General features: G+C 41.0%; 1 protein-coding gene across 2 annotated transcripts; it reads left to right on the top strand.

Annotated features, from left to right (window-relative positions):
• The first annotated feature begins 1080 nt into the window (after positions 1-1080).
• Positions 1081-15069, top strand: LOC110529732 (uncharacterized). Of its 2 annotated transcripts, none has more exons than XM_021612201.3 (3): positions 1081-1488; positions 9968-10861; positions 11388-15069. In XM_021612201.3, the coding sequence occupies exons 2-3, from the start codon at positions 10606-10608 to the stop codon at positions 12269-12271; spliced, it is 1140 nt and encodes a 379-aa protein (XP_021467876.2). In that variant the 5' UTR covers positions 1081-1488; positions 9968-10605; the 3' UTR covers positions 12272-15069. The 2 variants fall into 2 exon arrangements, with proteins under 2 accessions (XP_021467876.2, XP_036841119.1); XM_036985224.2 differs by having other exon boundaries at positions 1119-1488; positions 11391-15069.
• Positions 15070-21377: the final 6308 nt, after the last annotated feature.

Below are 21377 nucleotides of genomic sequence, written 5' to 3'. Positions count from 1 at the left end.
GCCGTGGAATCAAAGGCACTCCTTCAATATAAAGTCGTTTTTATCACCACCGAACATTTGGAAATAGAGTGCTGTGGAGTGGAAGTAATTTAGATATTCATTGTATTAATTGGATCTGTAGAGTTGCTATTTTCTAGAGTATTCATGTGTCAATTAACTCGTGACATTACTGGATTACTCATTATATAAATAAAGTCAAATTTAATCAAGAAATACTATAGTCAGTTTTAAAAGGTTTAAGGGTACAAGACTAAGATATGTAAATCACCATGAATCCAATGTTTACCACTGCATTTTAAACAAATAGGAGAACGATTAAATTAGCATTATTTTGGGTTCTGGAGGAGCTGCAGCACCCCTGATAAATTGAATACATTTGCCAAAGTTATATAATTACTGCTGACTGTTCAGAAAGAAATGTAACAATTCAGAATAGCCTACTACACCATGAGAAGGCCTATAATTTAGCCACAGAGGATCATTAGCTTTAAAAAATTCAAAATTGCCTAGCTGTGGATTGCATAGCCTACAGTTGGGAACGAGCGGCAAATCTTTAAGTGAACAAACAGCATGCTGACGACATTCAAGACGAGGTCGTTTTTATTGATCTCAGATTCTCAGTTTGTCAGTGTCAGAGTAGCCTGTTATTTCAATCATTTGTGCAATATTAAAGATTCTGCCAAAGTCTCTAGTCATGTTAAACGAAGCAGCATTGTATAATATAGGCCATATTTATCCCTGACCGAAGGCTACTAAAAATGTTTCCCCATGTGTACAATTTATGTTACGCCCTACTGCAATATGCACGTACAATGAGCTATTTATTCTTATATATATTTTTTGGTTTATTGGCAGACTACACTCGGTGTATTGCCGCCACCTACTGTACGGGATTAGTAAAATATCCCCCAAAACAAAATATGTTTTGGATGAACAAGTCTAACCAAAATGCACGGTACTTCTGTTAAAATCACAAAGTCCACACAGGCTCAAATGCGATGACATGCATACAATGCTTTGTTATTGAGTTTATTATTTTTCTCTCGTGCACACTTTTTGTTCTGGCACCTCCTAAGCACTGGCTGAATTTATCTGACTCTTCTTGTAACTGGGACAACGGGCAGCCTCTCCCCGCTTGGCTCGATGGCATATTTAGGGATTTTGCCAACACAACCATATATGTACACAGTCATGTATCCTTAACCTTTTTTCAACTGACTCTCTTATTTGTTCATTAAATCGGCCTTTATTCATATAATGCGTAATCCTGGAATGTAACGACTTAATTGGCACGAGAAAACTCGAGAAAATAGCAACTGCACAAATCGCAATGACTACAATGAATGGCTAAATTACTTCCGGACACTAAGGTTCCGCGGAGCTCCTCCTCACTATTCTTTATATTAGCGACACCCATTCAGTAGATATTTGAGCATTTTTAGTTATCTGTTCATGTAGTAGATTGGAATGCAAAGTTTGTTTGCTCAAGTAAGTAACGTTTCCTTCATTTGTGAGTAGTTTTACTTGTGTAACGTTAACAATTTAGCAAGCTAGCTAACGTTACTTGGCTAGCTTGCTAACGTTAGCTAGCTATAAACATGAACTGTTGCTAGCTAACTCAATGGTAAATGCGGTTAAGTTGGATAGTAAACGATCTGATTGTGTCCCTGCTAGACGAGTTATTTAGCTAACTAACTAGCTAACGTTAGATTTGTTAGCTTGATATCGATGTTTTATTCGTTTTGGAAATCAATATAGGCCCGATGTAGTGTAGCGGTAAATAACTAATAGGTGGTAAACTCTGATTTGTCGGTCGCGGTGAAACAGTCACACTTGCTGTACGTTTAATGCATTTTTCCGCAAAAGGTGTGTAAACTGTTCCGCAAAATAAAAAGGTGAGTAAAGTGTTTTTACCCTCCACTACCACTGCATAGGCCAAGTATTATATTTGCTGTTTTTTCTTCTTCTTTGGGATTGGGTTGGTGGATCGTATCCATCTTCATAGTGCATGCACTGCCACCTACTGTACTGAAGTGTGAGGCCAGTTACGGCCTGCCTACATGAAAATCTCTTCATTATTCCTGTTCCTAAAAGGAGAAGGAAAAAAATGCACCACCAACTAATCTTAACACCTACACTATATATACAAAAGTATGTGGTCACCCTTTCAAATTGGATTCGGCTATTTCAGCCACACCCGTTGCTGACAGGTGTATAAAATCGAGCACACAGCCATGCAATCTCCATAGACAAACAGTGTCAGTAGAATGGCCTTACTGAAGAGGTCAGTGACTTTCAACGTGGCATCGTCATAGGATGCCACCTTTCCAACAAGTTAGTTCATCAAATTTCTGTCCTGCTAGAGCTGCCTCATTCAGCTGTAACTGTTGTTATTGTGGAGTGGAAACGTCTAGGTGCAACAACGGCTCAGCCGCGAAGTGGTAGGCCACACAAGCGCACTGAACGTGACCACCAAGTGTTGAAGCGCATGGTGCATAAAAATCTGTCCTCTGTTGTAGCACTCACTACTGAGTTCCAAAGTGCCTCTGGAAGCAATGTCAGCCCAATAACTGCTCCCTGGGAGCTTCATGAAATGGGTTTCCATGGCCGAGCAGCAGCACACAAGCCTAAAATCGCCATTCGCCATGCCAAGCATCAGCTGGAATGTTGTAAAGCTCGCAGCCATTTGACTCTGGAGCAGTGGAAATGCTTTCTCTGGAGTAAATTAATCACGCTTCACCATCTGGCAGTCCGACGGATGAATCTGGGTTTGGCAGATGCCAAGAGAACACTACCGGCCTGAATGCATAGTGACAACTGTAAAGTTTGGTGGAGGAGGAATAATGGTCTGGGGCTGTTCTTCATGGTTTGGGCTAGGCCCTTTAGTTCTAGTGAAGGGAAATCTTAATAGTACAGCATACAATGACATTCTAGACGATTCTGTGCTTCCAACTTTGTGGCAACCGTTTGGGGAAGGCCCCTTCCTGTTTCAGAACGACAAAGCGAGGTCCGTACAGCGAGGTCCGTACAGAAATGGTTTATCGAGATTGGTGTGGAAGAACTTGACTGGCCTTCACAGAGCCCTGACCTCAGCCAGGCCTAATTGCCCAACATTAGTGCCCGACCTCACTAATGGTCTTGTGGCTGATTGGAAGTCCCCGCAGCAATGTTCCAACATCTAGTGGAACGCCTTCCCAGAAGAGTAGAGGCTGTTATAGTAGCAAAGGGGGGGACCAACTCCATATTAATGCCCATAATTTTGGAATGAGATGTTTGACGAGCAGGTGTCCACCTATTTTTGGTCATGTAGTGTGTTTACAACTATTTACCACTATTTACCACATACCATGTTTACCACATTAACTCTTCTGCAGTAAAATCTCATACACCCATGTACTTCTGCAGTTGCCACCTACGCTGATTAAAAACCCACTACCCCATTCCACTACTTTGACCCTATCTGCTCCTGCCCATGCCAACAGCCTGGGAGGATGGGACACCACCCCGTAACACTTCTGAAGTCAAATCTCAAATACCCAAATACTTCTCTGCAGCTGCCACCACATATATTTTCTGTGATTTACGCTCCATTTCTGCGATACAGTTGCTAACCATTGCTATGACATCTAAGAAGCCAAGCTTACTGAAGCATAACTCACTACTTACCCTATCCCTCTGTACAGGCACAGATCTACTACTCACAGGGGTCCTCTCAGGATCCCTCACCCTTGATCCAACCTCCGCATGCGACACCCTCTGCACTACTTTGACTCTGTCCACATAAATCTGCCTGTCTTGCGCCAGACACTTCCGATCCCCAGCAACATGAGCACCCCTATAATTGACGCAACTTTATCCACCTAAACTACACAATTGTCTGTCCCATGCCCTCCAGCACACTTCCCACATCTCCCTCCTACACACTGCTGCAAGATGGCCATAAACGTTACACCTGAAACACCTCAGTGGATTCGTCACAAACGCTCTAACAGTATAACTGATATATCCTAATATGACTTTGTCTGGTAGAGACTCAACTCAAAAGGACTGACAATGACTGTTTCACCATGCTCCCCACCGGGTCTGCGTCGTACCAAACAGTGGGCATCACAAACAACAAGAATCTTCAACTTCAATTGTACCACCTCCCCACATGACGCTACCCCATAAATCACTCCTTTCAATGGTGCCCTGTTCCTAAGAGCAAAGCAAGAAAAAGATCTAGACCCAAGTTGTGTGACACGGAGTGCCTTTGCCCTCTAGTCAGAAGAAACACAAACAAATATCACAAGTCCACTGCAGGTTACCTTCACGGATTCAACTTCACTCAAATCCTTTCTCACCCACCATGAAGCCACAAATGGATCTGCCATAAGGCAAGGGATCCACTTCCTCCCAAAATTCCACTCCTACTGGTCCAGATTCTTCTTTATCATGTCTGACACCATTCTTCCTCAACACACATCTTCCCACTACACTCGGCTCTCCTTCCTCACTGTCCATAACCATGTCTATCCGTTTACCTCGCTCTTGCCGCGCCTTCATCCTCTACATTGCTTGCAAAGCACACACTGATGGCGTTTCTCATAAACACAACTTCTGTTCCTTAGCCCATTTACAAGTCTGGCTATCTCTGACTTCTCCAAAAATTATATTGTATTGGTTTTTGTACGTATACAACTTCATATACAGTACAGAAAGCTTTTCCTCCTTTCCATTCACAGTACGTGTTAATCAACGTGCCCCAACTATTCCTGGCATGTTGTCCCTAAACCATGAAGCCTCGATCCAATGAGACACCAGATATGACACCTTTCTTCGGTGCCTTACTCTAAAAATCATAACTCTCCACTTCGTACATTGAAAGTTTATAGAGCCACAGAGCTTTCTCCTTTTGCTTATTCAATACACATGAAACACCAACATACTGCTCCTGGTCAATCTGACCAACTCCACCTTTCACAATTCTTCCTTCACTCTCTTCGTAACTGCAAACGGGTCTCCCAAATAAAAATCCTTATTCATGAAACGTACTCCAACCAGAAACTGCAATTCAATTCTAACTTCAGCTTTTTTAGCTTCATTCTTATTTATTAACATCGTTCAGTTATTCTTACCAATTTAACTCGCGCCAACAGAATCAAACATTGCATCCCCTTCCACCATTACACGACCTGCCAAATTCAAGCTCATCAGAGATTTGGATATAATGATGAGATACCTACAGTACCAGTCAAACGTTTGGACACACCTACTCATTCAAGGGTTTTTCTTTATTTTTACTATTTTCTACATTGTAGAGGAATAGTGAAGACCTCAACACTATGAAAAAACACACTGGAATCATGTAGTAACCAAAAAAGTGTCAATCAAATCAAAATACATTTCTATTTGAGATTCTTCAAAGTAGCCACCTTATTGCCTTGACAGCTTTGCACACTCTTGGCATTATCTCAACCAGCTTCATTAGGTATTCACCTGGAATACATTTCAATTAACAGGTGTGCCTTGTAATTTGTGGAATTTCTTCCCTTCTAAATGCGTTTGAGCCAATCAGTTGTATTGTGACAAGGTAGGGGTGGTGTACAGAAGATAACCTTATTTGATAAAAGACCAAGTCCATATTTTTGCAAGAACAGTCCAAATAAGCAAAGAAACAACAGTTATCATTACTTTAAGATATAAAGGTCAGTCAATCCGGAAAATGTCAAGAACGTTGAAAGTTTCTTCTAGTGCAGTCGCAAAAACCATCAAGGGCTATGATGAAACTGGTTCTCATGAGGACCGCCACAGGAAAGGAAGACCCAGAGTTACCTCTCCTGCAAGAGGACAAGTTCATTAGAGTTACCAGCCTCAGAAATTGTAGCCCAAATAAATGCTTCAGAGTTCAAGTAACAGACACGTCTCAGAGGAAACTGCATGAATCAGGCCTTCCTGGTCGTATTGCTACAAAGAAACCACTACCAAATGGCACCAATAATAAGAAGAGACTTGCTTGGGCCAAGAAACACAAGCAATGGACTTTAGACTTGTGGAAATCTGTCCTTTGGACTAGAGGTCGACCGAATAATCGGAATGGCCGATTAATTAGGGCCGATTTCATGTTTTCTTAACAATCGGAAATCGGTATTTTTGGACACCGATTTTGCCTATTTATTTTTTTACACACCTTTATTTCACTAGGCAAGTCAGTTAAGAACACATTCTTGTTTTCAATGACCACCTAGGAACGGGTGGGTTAACTGCCTTGTTCAGGGGCAGAACAACAGATTTTTACCTTGTCAGCCCTGGGGATTCAATCTTGCAACCTTACAGTTAACTAGTCCAACGCTCTAATCACCTGCCTCTCATTGCACTCCACGACGAGCCTACCTGTTACGCGAATGCAGTATAAGCCAAGGTAAGTTTCTAGTTAGCATTAAGCTTATCTTATAAAAAACAATCAATCATAATCACTAGTTAACTACACATGGTTGATGATATTACTAGTTTATCTAGCGTGTCCTGCGTTGCATATATCGTTGCAGCGATTCTATTTAGAATTCAAGGCACACAAAACCAGCATGACTTCCACATCATTCTGCAGCGATACGCCATCCCATCTGGTTTTTGCTTAGGACGATCATTTGTTTTTCAACAGGACAATGACCCAACACACCTCCAGGCTGTGTAAGGGCTATTTGACCAAGAAGGAGAGTGATGGAGTGCTGCATCAGATGACAATCACCTGACCTCAACCCAATTGAGATGGTTTGAGATGAGTTGGACCACAGAGTGAAGGAAAAGCAGCAAACAAGTGCTCAGCATATGTGGGAACTCCTTCAAGACTGTTCGAAATGTAATCCTGGTGAATCTGGTTGAGAGAATGCCAAGAATGTGCAAAGCTGTCATCAAGGGTGGCAACTTTGAAGAATGTAAATTTATAAAATATATATTATTTATTAGGATTTGTTTAACACTTTTTTTTTTTGGTTACTACATGATTGCATTTGTGTTATTTCATCATTTTGATGTCTTCACTATTCTACGATGTAGAAAATAGTAAAAATAAAGAATGAGTACGTGTGTTCAAACTTTTGACTGGTACTGTATGTCTCCACTCTAACAATGGGATTCGTTGTCCACAAAGCGGAATGGTGGGCTGTCAAGCTCCCGCCTCTTCCTCTTTGGATTGGTGGATACATTTCGTTATTTTAATACTTTTTTGAATATTCGATGAGGGGTGTTGACATCAACCGCCTGTGTTCAATGGAAAGATGCTATGCTACTAGCCTCGTCATGAATATGCATAGCCATCTCAAGGCACCTTCGATATAGTATTTATTTCTCAAAGTTGTCGGGATGTTATGTGTCCTACTTATCAGTACAATCATCAGCTGGTCCTCCTCAACACTTAACGCCACTCCAGTTATCATGTCTTTCAAAGCCGCCCTGTTCAGGAGAGCAAAGCATGTCACCGGTCTTGTTCCGAGGCACGTGGTGTGGAGCGCCCGCTTCCTCTGGATGGAAGACACACAAAAAATAATCACAAGTCGGCCTCCCGAGTGGCGCAGTGGTCTAAGGCACTGCATCGCAGTGCTAGCTATGACACGAGATTCTGGGTTTGAGTCATGGGGTGGTGCACAATTGGCCCAGCGTCATCTGGGTTCAGGGGGGGTTTGGCCAGCAGGGATGTCCTTGTCCCATCACGCACTAGTAACTCCTGTGGCTGGCCTGGCGCAGTGCACGCTGACACGGTCGCCAGGTGTACTGTGTTACCCCCAACACATTGGTGCGGCTGGCTTCCGGTTTAAGTATGCATTGTTTCAACAAGCTGTGTGGCCTGGTTGGGTTGTTTTTCGGAGGACGCATGGCTCTCGACATTCACCTCTCCCGAGTCCGTACGGGAGTTGCAGCGATGAGACAAGACTGTAACTACCAATTGGTACCACGAAAAAGGTGTAGAAAAAAATATAATAACACAAATAATAATAATCACAAGTCTACTTCGAGTTACTTTCACCGATTTCAACATTCCCCAACCTCTTCATCCTAGTCATTATCCTGATGAGGCTTGAACTCGGCGGTCTTCCCCGTATATGCCACCGCAGGTAATTCCTCCTCACTCTTCAGGTTTGTTTTCTAAGCTACCGAAAGTATGTTTTTTTTCCCCCCTTTTTTTGTACTTTGACGCCAATCTTTCTCACCACACCGCTTCCCTCTACACTCGGCTCCTTTCCTTCACGCTCTTTCCACTCCTTCATCTGCTGTAATAGCAAATGGTTCTTGTATTTTGAATATGACCATATTCCTCCACTCCGGAAACCTTTTATCCTTCTCATCCTCTCGTTGTAGCTAGCTAGCTGCTTCTTGTTATGGTATATTAGCATTCACACTTTAGTGTGCATGCCTGCACCTACTGTCCGGGATGGAAACAGGATTCCCAAAAAACTGAACCAATGTGGGTTCATGCATTCATACAAACTACCAAAATAAATAAACAAAACTAAATCAAACTACTTTTCTGTTAAAAATAAAAAGGATAACTAGGTCTTCCATTCCGTCCGACATTGTTTCAACTTCTGTGTTCTAGTCCTTAGAATCACTGTCTTCTATAGTATAGAGTACCACAGTATGAGACATAATACCCATGAAACCTAGCGGTAAAACATGGAAATGGTTTCCAATAGTTTTTCTGCCATTCATTTTTCCCATAGTGGTTTTTAGAAACACTTAAAATAAGGGCTGTGTTCCATGTAGGCTTAGCCTGGCGTGACGTTTAGATACCTTGTCCTAGAGAGATTTACACAGTTGACTTTCATTAACATATTCGGCTGTATTTAACACCCAAAAAGGAAATTATATTTATCTGCTAATGTAGCTATCATAAACAACTTCAAATGGCATGATGATCTAGATAAGACTGCCAAATCAGGACAAAGGTAAGAATCTCTGGATTAACTATCTAATGTTAGCTAAATGTAGTAATGAATAGATTAGCTACATTTCTTTGAATTGACAATTCTGTGAACTGTCTTACGTAAGTTTTAAATTGACACTACCTGTTAACAAAGTTGTCAGAGATGACTTACAGGAGCTTGCAGGGATTTGTAGTCTTGCATGATGTCTACTTTGATGCTAAGTAGCATTTTCAAATTTGGAGTAAATAGAGCTGAATATATTGATAAAAAGTACCTTGTCTGAGAGAGATTTACAGGGTTATCAAAACGTCATGCCAGGGTATGCCTACACTAAACAGTCCTTATTTTAAGTGTTTCTAAAATCCCCTATGGAAAAAATGAATGCCAGAAAATCCCGATTGGAACCATTTCCCTGTTTTGACCGCTAGGTTTTGTGGGTATTATGACAACTCCACTGTGGGGCTCTATTATGGTGGTCCCCAAACAAAGGTTTTAGGTACATGCCACCACCTACTGTATGGGGTGAAAACTGGGGAACTTTAACGCAGAAAAACACAGGAAAAAGGGAAAGGGTGAAACAAAACATTGATGTTATTGCAACAGTGCTTGATAATGTAGCCTAGCTTGTGAGCTTTGTCACGCCTGGAAGTTAAACTAGTTACCACAGCCACTACATTGTAAAAGTTCCTAACATTTTTTTCACCTTTTTGGTCTTCATTTAAGGTTAGGGTTAGTCAAGGTTAGCAGTGTGTTTTTTACATTTGATTTAGCAGTGTGGTTAAAGGAAAGGGCGATACCTAGTCAGTTGCACAACTGAATGCATTCAACCGAAATGTGTCTTCCGCATTTAACCCAATCCCACTGAATCAGAGACCATAAGCTTGGCACCTAAGTTTAGGGTTAGGTTTCAAATCAATTGAATATTAATTGTAGAAATAGGTGGGGTTTAGCTATTTGTGGCTGTGGTAAATAGTGACGGCCAGAACAGTGTCCAATATCTTGAAATGTCTTTCCTTGCTTTGCTTACACTCTGATAAACAATGCCAACTGTTATGTCTTCTGCCTAGGTGGTGTCCACTGTCCAGTGCATCAGGGGGAGTTTTAATTGCTGGTGCAACCTATATAGTGGGCTGATGCATTGCCGAAACGTCCAGACTGGAACCAAACAATGGATAGAGTAGGCTGCCCTGCACGGGTGTCACACCAGTCCTTGATGGCAGCTGCAGTGTCTGTGGGTTTTCCTTTCTCCATTGCACTTAACTGATCAGCCAATGTTATTGATTTGAGGCCAACGTACACCAGTGATGTACTATATTAGTTAATGTGCAACATCCTGAACTTTACAGATAGAAATGGAATGAATAGGTTCTAGACGATTCCCATTTCTAGATGACAGAAAAGTTTTATGCAGAATACATTTTGTCTATCTGAGCATACGGTAATGTTGCAGCTGAACAGGGCCCTTGTTCTAAATTAGACACTGACTAAAAGGGAAAAAGGAATACCTGAATCGTGTTCATTAGCGCATACTGTAGAAAAACATTTTAAAATAGGAAACACAAACAAGCTTATTAAACAACATTTCACTCCGTTTCGGGTCACTGTCTTCCATTGCGTGCCTACTGAACATGACCCAGCAGACACTGCAGCAGCCCTCCAGGTATTGAGCCCAGCTGTACAGGCATAAGCCCTGCAGGGTTTTAGTATGGCTTCAGAGAAGATGGATGATTGCAGTGGGACACTGGGGCTGAATGTTTACGTCAAAGAGGAGGAGGAAGAGGTGCAGGTGGAGGATTTCACAATGAAGGACAAGGAGGCATTCACAGTGAAGGAGGAGGAGGAAGCTTTCACAGTGAAGGAAGAGGTGTTGACTTTCACATTTAAAAAAGAAGAGGAAGAGGTTTCAACAGTGAAAGAAGAAGAGGACGAGGTTATCACAGTGAAAATTGAGGAGGGTGGAGGTAAGAATTGCACAAGTAGTCCTAAGCGATGTCTTGAAAATGACATTTCAACTCTTCAGTAGGACTGGAAGTGTTGTTTAAAAAGTCATTATGACGTTCTTCATTTGAGGGGATGTTCCACTCAAAATACAATTTAGCATGATTATAAACACAACGTGGCTGTTGATTCCCCCAAGGCAGACTTTTTGTATTTAGTTCTCTTATATTGACATGATTTTGTTGAGTCAGTATTGCCATAGAGCTCCATTCAATTTAATTCAGAACATTTCAACGCCAAACACTCCTATCCAACTCCTATTATGGCCAGTATCCCTTTCTGAAGAACGTGTCTGCATTAGATTTGAAAAAAGTTACTTTATTGCTAGAAAAATTCTGTACTTGCTTCAGCTGCTAAAAATGCTAACTGGAAAAGGGAGAAGTGGTAGGGAGCTGACAACGGTTGTTATAACGCCTTCTAGCAAATATGTTATTTTATGCTGATGCTACATTTTTTTACTTGTTTACAAAATGATTCTCATCCTCACAGCAGAGAGGCCTAGCCCCAGCACCGAGACTAAATGGGGCTCGAAGAGTGGAAAAAGTTCGATACAGGAACTGGACTGGCGAGCTCCTGTGGAGAAACCTCACTGCTGTTCCCAGTGTGGCAAAACATTCTCAGAGTCCGGAAACTTGAAGCAGCACATGCGGACGCACAGCGGAGAGAGACCTTACCACTGCTCCAAATGCGGGAAACGTTTCATACAATTGGGACACTTCAACAGCCACCAGCGCACACACACGCAGGAGAAACCGTTCAGTTGCGGTGAGTGCGGGAAGAGTTTCTCTCAGAGAATCAATTTGAAGAAACACCAGCTCACACACTCCGGTGAGAGGCCTTTCCTGTGCTCTGACTGTGGGAAGAGTTTCTCTTCATCTACCAACCTAAAAAGACACCAGAGCACGCACAGCAATGAAAAGCCTTTCCAGTGCACCAACTGTGAGAAAAGTTTCACTCATATACACCACTTGACACGTCATCAGACCGTACACACTGGGGAGAAACCTTACACTTGCTCTGACTGTGGGAGGAGTTTCTCCCTCCAGGGGACTTTAAAGAAACACCAGCGCACACACACTGGGGAGAAACCGTACCAGTGCTTGCTCTGCGGGAAGAATTTCTCTCTTTCGGTGGCACTGAAGAGACACCAGCTCATGCACACTGGAGAGAAACCGTACCAATGTTCTCAATGCGGGAAGAGTTTCACCCAAAAGGGACAATTAACTCAACACCAGGGCACACATGAACTAGAAAAGCCTTACCCCTGCTCCCAGTGTGGGAAAAGTTACTCCTCAGCCCCCTCATTAAAAGCACATCAGAGGACTCACAAAGAGTCAACGTCACTCGCAATGACAGCACATTTCAGAAAGTAAATTATTGAACTGGTTGTCTCTGATTGGGATTGATAGCCTACATTTGAAACTATAGATTGTGCCTTAAATGCTTTGTCATGTTCAAACAAAACTCTTAGTCCCAATTTCATTTTCTCCCTGAAATGTTCACTTGCACACTCCTTACAGATTTAAAAGGAATGGACTGGTTTGCATTCAGTACCACAGAATGGTGAGCAACCTTGAATTCAATGGAAACGGCACTTAAAAACTTTAAGCCATTTGCAACCATCGATGGCCACCAGATTATCGCCAGCTGATCTTTAGTTAAACCAATAATTGGCGCTAAAATCACCTACACAGCTGATCTCAATTGCAACCATTATTGGACACCATTACCTCTCCCTAAAGTGGATGTTGGGCTTTACTCTTAGTTCTGATTTTAAGACTATTTTGCCCTCTGTTGGGTATTATCATCAGAACAATTGAATCCTGTTATTATTATTTTTTTTTGCAGATTCAAGGTGATTTTAATCAATTTGACAATCATTCCATACAAGTAAAGTATTTAATTTCCTTGTTTTCCACAGCAAATCTTCTATGGCAGTTTAGCCTACCCTACACATTTTATGATTGGAAAAATCATGGTGTAGGATACATTTATTTCCAATTTATGTAATCCATTAATGATTTAACTTGTCTAAATAAAATATGCAATTTTTTTTTCCATCAAGAGAGGTGAAGAACATTTTCCTGAACTGTAGGATACACATTTGAAACAGTATTGTAGGCAATTTTATATAAAAAAATATCTTGTATTCTATTTGGAAGTCGTTATCTTAATTTAATTAAAGTGCTTCATTTTATATTGATATTTAAATTGTCTCACGTGTTGCCACAATCCATATCACTTTAACCGCTGGGGCGGCAGCATAGCCTAGTGGTTAGAGCTTTGTACTGGTAACCGAAAGGTTGCAAGATCGAATCCCAGAGCTGACAAGGTACAAATCTGTCATTCTGCCCCTGAACAAGGCAGTTAACACACTGTTCCTAGGCAGTCATTGAAAATAAGAACTTGTTCTTAACTGACTTACCTAGTAAAATAAAGGTAAAATAAAAAATATGCAATTGGGATGGAAGTAGACAATGACCATTTTCATGCGGGCTGTAACAACTTGGTCTGTTAGTTTATTTGGTTGTTATTTTAGCTCAGAGCGCCCAGAAGTATTGTTTTAAGGAAACCAGTTAGCACAGTGATGAGTGCGTAGTTTGTTGCTTGTTTATTGCAATGAACCCGTGTGACTATGGTGGCCCAGAGAGCAGATCCCATATGGTTTGCTGCATGATTTTCCGATGATCACACCAATATTGATCAGGCAACACTTAACCACACCCACCAAACAGGAGTAAACATACCTCAAAGGCTGTTGAAGATGGGTTTTGGGGTAATGTGTCATTCAATAGAAACCATCACACAACTTAGCAAACTTTGAAGCGAACTGAATGCACCCCTGGTGTTATGCTGTGTTTGTAACCAAGTGGGAGGTGGGAATTTCCCACTTTTGCAGTCGTAAATACCAGTTGGATGCATTCGCATGCTTTGAACTCGTTGAGAAACATTGATTGGCTAATGCCCAACAAGCTGGGTAAACCATAAACTAACAGTACAGCTATCATGCTTGTTAACAAATTAGTGCTCAAAAAACATATTAGTAAATGTATTTTTATAAATAATGTGTTGTTGCATTGAAAGGTCCAATGCAGACGTTTTTATCTAAATATTACATTTTTGGTTAGCAATTAAGTACCTTACTGTCTATAAACAAAAATAACTTCTTAGCAAAGAGCAATTTCTCAAGCATTGAATGTTGCTAGGACTGTCTAGCAGGGGAAAACTAGCTGTTATTGGTAGAGGTTTGGAACTCTCTTTCTTATTGGTCTATTAACTCATTTACCACCTATTGATGTCACCAGGCAGGCCAAAACTCCATCCCACCAAAGCAGGCAGATATAGTCTTTTCAAACAGCTCTTACGCTAAAATGGCATAATCACAATTTCACAGTATTATTCCAACCTCATAGTGTAGAAAAAAATATAAAACACAGGAAAATCACGTTTTGCACTGCCTATGCTGTCAAGTTAAGAACAAATTCTTATTTAGGGCCTACACTGGCAAAACCCGGATGACGCTGGGCCAATTGTGCACCGCCCTATGGGACTACCAATCACAGCCAGTTGTGATACAACCTGGTTTCGATCCAGGGTGTCTGTAGTGACGCCTCTGGCACTGAGATGCAGTGCCTTCGACCGCCACCCAGTTGCTACAATAGCACAGATACAAAGATGAGTCCTCTATATATCTATGATTTTCCCCAGTGGTATGTGGTAAATTCCCACCTGCCACTTGGTTACAAACGCACATAGGGAATGTGTTGGGAACTCCCTCAAGCCAGTGCATACACCAATCCAATGGCACTAAATCTTTGAGGGGGGAGTGAACAAGTGCACAACTTGGGGGAGAAACTAAATTGGGTGTGCACCCTTTCACTAATCCCACTTTTCTAATATTGGACTGCACTAAGTAAGCAGACAGAAGTTCAATGCTCACTGCATGTAATTGCTTATTGACGATGCTATACTGTATTTTATTCATATGATCTTACTAATGTGGTTGTATATATTATTTTTCCAGCCGTGTAAAACCAAGCAAAATCCTGTCAACATTGTTATTGTAAAATGTATTCACCTCAACAGATGGATCAGAACTGCAAGCAACTTTGTCCAAGATACAAGTTAGGCATTATCGCACAAATGAATAAATCTATCAATGTAATCAGCACAGATGTTACTGATCAGATTCTCTTATTGATTCTATTCATTAAAAACATGCTTGAAAAGTGTTTTTTGAAAATGATAAAAGGGAAGTGATAAAAAGGAAGAAAGGAGATTGGAAGTTGTAGGAAATTATTAAGGCTCTATTTTCAGCTGACCTTAAACCAGCACAATTGTCAAACGCATGCTCATTTGCAATTTCAACCTGTCAAAGCCGGTGCTCTTCTACACTGAACATAAATATAAACACAGAATGCAACGGTTTCAAAGATTTTACTGAGTCACAGTTCCTATAAGGAAGTCAGTCAATTGAAATAAATAAATCGTCCGTAATCAATGTATTTCACATGACTGGGAATAGAAGGTAGGGGCGTAGATCAGAAAACCAGTCAGCATGTGGTGTATTTGGTATTTTATTAGGATCCCCATTAGCTGTTGCAAAAGCAGCAGCTACTCTTCCTGGGATCCACATGAAACATGACATAATACAGAACATTAATAGACAAGGACAGAACTACATTCATTTTATTTTTAAAGGCACATGTAGCCTACACATCAATACATACACACAAACTATCTAGGTCAAATAGGGGAGAGGCGTTGTGCTGTGAGGTGTTGCTTTATTTTAATTTTTTATCTGTTTTTTTAAACCAGTTTTGTTGTTTATTTGAGCAATACAAGATGGAATGTCATTCCATGCAATAATGTCTCTATATAATACTGTACGCTTTCTTGAATTTGTTCTGTATTTGAGGATTGTGAAAAGACCCCTGGTGGCATGCCTGGTGGGGTAAGTGTGTGTGTCAGAGCTGTTTGTAAGTTGACTATGCAAACAATTTGGGATTTTCAACACAATGTTTCTTATAAAAAAATAAGAAGTGATGCAGTCAGTTTCTCAAATCTTAGCCAAGAGAGATTGGCATGCATAGTATTTATATCAGCCCTCTGATTACAATGAAGAGCAAAATGTGCCGCTCTGTTCTGGGCCAGCTGCAGTTTAACTAGGTCTTTCCTTGCAGCACTCGACCACACAACTGGACAATAATCAAGATAAGACAAAACTATAGCCTGCAGAACTTTCTTTTTGGAGTGTGGTGTCAAAAAAGCAGAGCATATCTTTATTACGGACAGACCTTTCCCCATCTTTACAACCATCAAATCTATGTTTTGACCATGACAGTTTACAATCTAAGGTAATGCCAAGTAATTTAGTTTCCTCAACTTGTTGACCACCACCATTCATTACCTTATTCAGCTAAGGTTGAAAACTTAGGGAATGATTTATACCAAATACAATGCTTTTAGTTTTAGAGATGTTCAGGACCAGTTTATTACTGGCCACCCATTCCAAAACAGATTGCAACTCTTTAAGAGTTTCAGTGACTTCATCAGCTGTGGTTGCTGATGTGTATATGGTTGAATCATCAGCATACATGAACACACATACTTTGTTTAATGCCAGTGGCAGGTCATTGGTAAAAATAGAAAAGAGTAGAGGGCCTACAGAGCTGCCCTGCGGTACACCATACTTTACATGTTTGACATTAGAGAAGCTTCATTAAAGAAAACCCTTTTCAACAACAGGTTATGGTCAATAATATCAAAGGCTGCACTGAAATCTAATAGTACAGCTCCCACAATCTTATTATAAATTTCTTTCAACCAATCATTAGTCATTTGTGTCAGTGCAGTACATATTTAGTGCCCTTCTCATAAACGTCTGTTGTTAATTTGTTTACAGAGAAATAGCATTGTATTTGGTCAAACACAATTTTTCCCAACAGTTTGCTAAGAGCTGGCAGCAAGCTTATAGGTCAGCTGTTAGAACCAGTAAAGGCAGCTTTACTACTCTTGAGTAGCGGAATGACTTTGGCTTCCCTCCAGGCCTGAGGGCAAAGACTTTCCACTAGGCTCAGGTTAAAGATATGACAGATAGGAGTGGCTGTAGAGTCAGCTACCATCCTCAGTTGATTTCCATCTAAGCTGTCAATGCCAGAAGGTTTGTCATTATTGATCGATAATGATAAGTTTGAAACATTTTCCAAACTTGCAATGCTTTTCTTTCATTATTTGTTTTTTTTAATGCATGAATACGATGGCTCACGTTGTTGGCATTTCCTGCCTAAGTTTGCCCACTTTACCAAAGAAGTAATCATTGAAATAATTGGCAACATCACATGATTTTGTGATGAATAAGCCATCGAATTCTATGAAAGATGGAATTGAACACCCTGGTAGGTTGATTAATAACCTGAACCAGATTACAGGCACTGGTTACAGTGAGAAGCTTCCTCTTGAGTGGACAGCTTGATGAAAACCAGTCAATATTCAGGTCCCCCAGGAAGTAGACCTCTGTTGACATCACATACGCTATCAAGCATTTTACACACATTATTTAGATACTGACTGTTAGCACTTGGTGATCTATAGCAACATCCCAAAAGAAAATGCTTTAAATGTGCCAAGTGAACCTACAATCCACAACACTTCAATAACACTTGACATAAGATCTTCTCCAAGCATTACAGGGATATGGCTCGGAATATATACAGCAACACCTCCCCATAAGCATTTCTGTCTATTCTATAGATGTTATATCCTTGTATTGCTACTGCTGTATCATCAAATTAATTATCTGAGTATTAGAAGTGGCTAATAGATGAATGTTATCTGATTGCTAAGGCTACATATATTAAAATTGGCTATTTTCAGCACTTTCCTGGGTAGCTTATCAGAAATTGACATAATACTAAAAAGAGCAAACAAAACAAGATAAAAAAAAAGATATACATTCAGCAGTCCATTAATAAATTGGTGTGTGTGTGTGCTGCGGGGTTGAAGCTACGAACCCATAGGCTTGGCTCTCATCCCTTCCAGGCTTCTGGGAGGGAGGGTGGACAATGAGCCTGTCATAGCGGATGTAAGCAATGGCCCCACGCACTCTGGTAGCTTACATGATTGGGATAAGTTACTTCCTCTTCTGGCGCACAGCTTCAGGACTGTCCTCGTTGAGGAAGATATACATTCCTTTCAGGTTCTTGGATCTTTCCATAACAGCTACCTTGTCCTTGAACCTCAGGACCGTGACCACTATCAGTCTGGGCCTGTCACCTGAGTGGTGGGTTTTCCAGTCCTGTGGGCGTGCTCCACCTCAATCTTCCTGTGGTCCATCTTCAGTTTCTCAGAGATCATTTCCCTCACTTTGTCCTCAGACTCCGTCCAGGTCTCTTGTGGAGATTCTGCAACTCAGCCCACAACCATGTTGTTCCGCCTGGATTGTCCCTCGAGATAATCTGATTTCTCCATCATTGTTATCATGGATTCACACAAAGAACTGATGTCCTCTCTCAATGACTTACAGATTGCTGCCATCTTGCTTTCCTCCTGTTTCAACTCCCCAAACTGCAAACTGTTCTTCAGGTCTTGGACCTATCTGGTCAGGTCTTCCATTCTTGTATTAGTTGAATCCACCAGTATTTGGACAAAACACTTGAAGCTATTTTCTTGTTGTTGTAACAACTTCTTGTAGAACTATTTTTGTTTGTTTAAAAGATCCTTTACGTGTGAGAGACATCACTGTCCTCAACGGTACTCCCACCGGCTTTTGTCATGGTTGCTAGCAACATATGTTACGCTGTTACTCCTCACAGTTCCAGACAGGGCAGGTCAAAGGGAGTCCCAGCTACAATGGCTAACCGCGTCGCGTGCTGGTTTCAAACCTTCAAGAAAACCCAGCTAGCTTGATAGGCTAGCTGCTACGCCAAATAGCTATTCAGACCTGGCCTCGGACAGCAGGATCACTGGACAGAGACTAGCAGTCCCATCAGCTGTTGCCAAATACATCATGGGATCCAAACTAAAAAGTTAGCTAGCCACTAAGAAATGTTCCAATATACTGTACTTTCAGAACAACAAACTTTTAAAAAACGAGCTCTCCCTTGTTCCCACCATTTGCCTCATGCAGCGCGGCACATCTCCTTTCCATAGATCAAACTGTTGATTGTGGCCAGTAGACTGTTGTCCCACTCCTCTTCAATGGCTGTGCAAAGTTGCATTATATTATATAAGTTTACATACAATTAGGTTGGAGTCATTAAAACCTGTTTTTCAACCACTCCGCAAATTTCTTGTTAACAAACTATAGTTTTGGAAAGTCGGTTAAGACATCTTCTTTTTGCATGACACAAGTCATTTTTCCAACAATTATTTACAGACAAATTATTTCACTTATAATTCACTGTATCACAACTCCAGTGGGTCAGAAGTTTACATACACTAAGTTGACTGTGCCTTTAAACAGCTTGGAAAATTCCAAATTATGTCATGGCTTTAGAAGATTCTGATAGGCTAATTGACATAATTTGAGTCAATTGGGGGTGTACCTGTGGATGTATTTCAAGGCCTACCTACGAACTCAGTGCCTCTTTGCTTGACATCATGGGAAAATCAAAAGAAATCAGCCAAGAACTCAGAAGAAAAATTGTAGACCTCCACAAGTCTGGTTCATCCTTGGGAGCGATTTCCAAACACCTGAAGGTACCACATTCATCTGTACAAACAATAGTACGCAAGTATAAACACCATGGGACCACGCAGCTGTCATACCACTCAGGAGGGAGATGCGTTCTGTCTCCTAGAGATGAACGTACTTTGGTGCGAAAAGTGGAAATCAATCCCAGAACAAAAGCAAAGGACCTTGTGAAGATGCTGGAGGAAACAGGTTCAAAAGTATCTATATCCACAGTAAAATGAGTCCTATATCGACATAACCTGAAAGGCTGCTCAGCAAGGAAGAAGCCACTGCTCCAAAACCGCCATAAAAAAGCCAGACTACGGTTTGCAACTGCACATGGGGACAAAGATTGTACTTTTTGGAGCAATGTCCTCTGTTCTGATGAAACAAAAATAGAACTGTTTGGCCATAATGACCATCGTTATGTTTGAAAGAACAAGGGGGAGGCTTGCAAGCCAAAGAACACCATCCCAACCATGAAGCACGGGGGTGACAGGAGGAACTGGTGCAATTCACAAAATAGATAGCATCATGAGAATGAAAAATTATGTGGATATATTGAAGCAATATCTCAAGACATCAGTCAGAAAGTTAAAGTTTGGCAGCAAATGGGTCTTCCAAATGGACAATGACCCCAAGCATACTTTCAAAGTTGTGGAAAAATGACTTACAGACAACAAAGTCAAGGTGTTGGAGTGGCCATCACAAAGCCCTGACCTCAATCCTATAGAAAATGTATGGGCAGAACTGAAATGCTTGTGTGAGCAAGGAGGCCTATACAACCCTGACTCAGTTACACCAGCTCTGTCAGGAGGAATGGGCCAAAATTCACCCAATTTATTGTGGGAAGCTTGTGGAGGGCTACCTGAAATGTTTGACCCAAGTTAAACCATTTAAAGACAATGCTACCAAATACTAATTGAGTCTATTTAAACTTCTGACCCACTGGGAATGTGATGAAAGAAATAAAATCTGAAATAAATTATTTTCTCAACTATTATTCTGACATTTCACATTCTTAAAATAAAGTGGTGATCCTAATTGACCGGGAATTTTTACTAGGATTAAATGTCAGGAATTGTGAAAAAATGAGTTTAAATGTATTTGGCTAAGGTGTATGTAAACTTCTGACTTCAACTGTACATGATGTCTGTTATCTGCCGTTTACAGTTTAAACCGGGATTAATCCGTGAAGTGCACTTTTCAGCGAGCCAGTGGCCAGCATTTGCCCACTTGTCGTCCCTGGTGAGGACGACAAGCACGAAGATGAGTTTCCCTGAGACAGTTTCTGACAGTTTGTGCAGAAATGATTCGGTTGTACAAATCCACAGTTTCATCAGCTGTATGGATGGCTTGTCTCAGACAATCACGCAGATGAAGAAGCTGAATGTGGCGCTCCTGAGCTGTTGTGGTTACGTGCGGTCTGCAGTTGTGAGGCCAGTTGGACGTACTGCCAAATGTTTAAACTATATTGAAGCGGCATGATGGTAGAGAAATTAACATTCAATTATCGCAACAGCTCTGGTGGACATTTCAGCAGTCAGAAATACCAATTACACGCTCTCTCAAAACTTGAGAAATATGTGGCGTTGTGTTGTGTGACAAAACGGCACATTTAGAGTGGCCTTTTATTGTCCCCAGCACATGAAGCACTTGTTCAATGGTCATGCTGTTTAATCAGCTTCTTAATATAGGAGAAAGGAGAAATGCTCACTAACGGATGTAAACAAATGTGTGCACAAAATTTTAGAGATATACGATTTGTGTGCATATGGAACATTTCTGTGATCATTTATTTCATC

This window comes from Oncorhynchus mykiss, chromosome 8 (genome assembly GCF_057628025.1).
Source record: "Oncorhynchus mykiss isolate SJ-2025 chromosome 8, ASM5762802v1, whole genome shotgun sequence".
NCBI lineage: Eukaryota > Metazoa > Chordata > Actinopteri > Salmoniformes > Salmonidae > Oncorhynchus > Oncorhynchus mykiss.
This window is presented reverse-complemented; position numbering and strand designations above follow the sequence as displayed.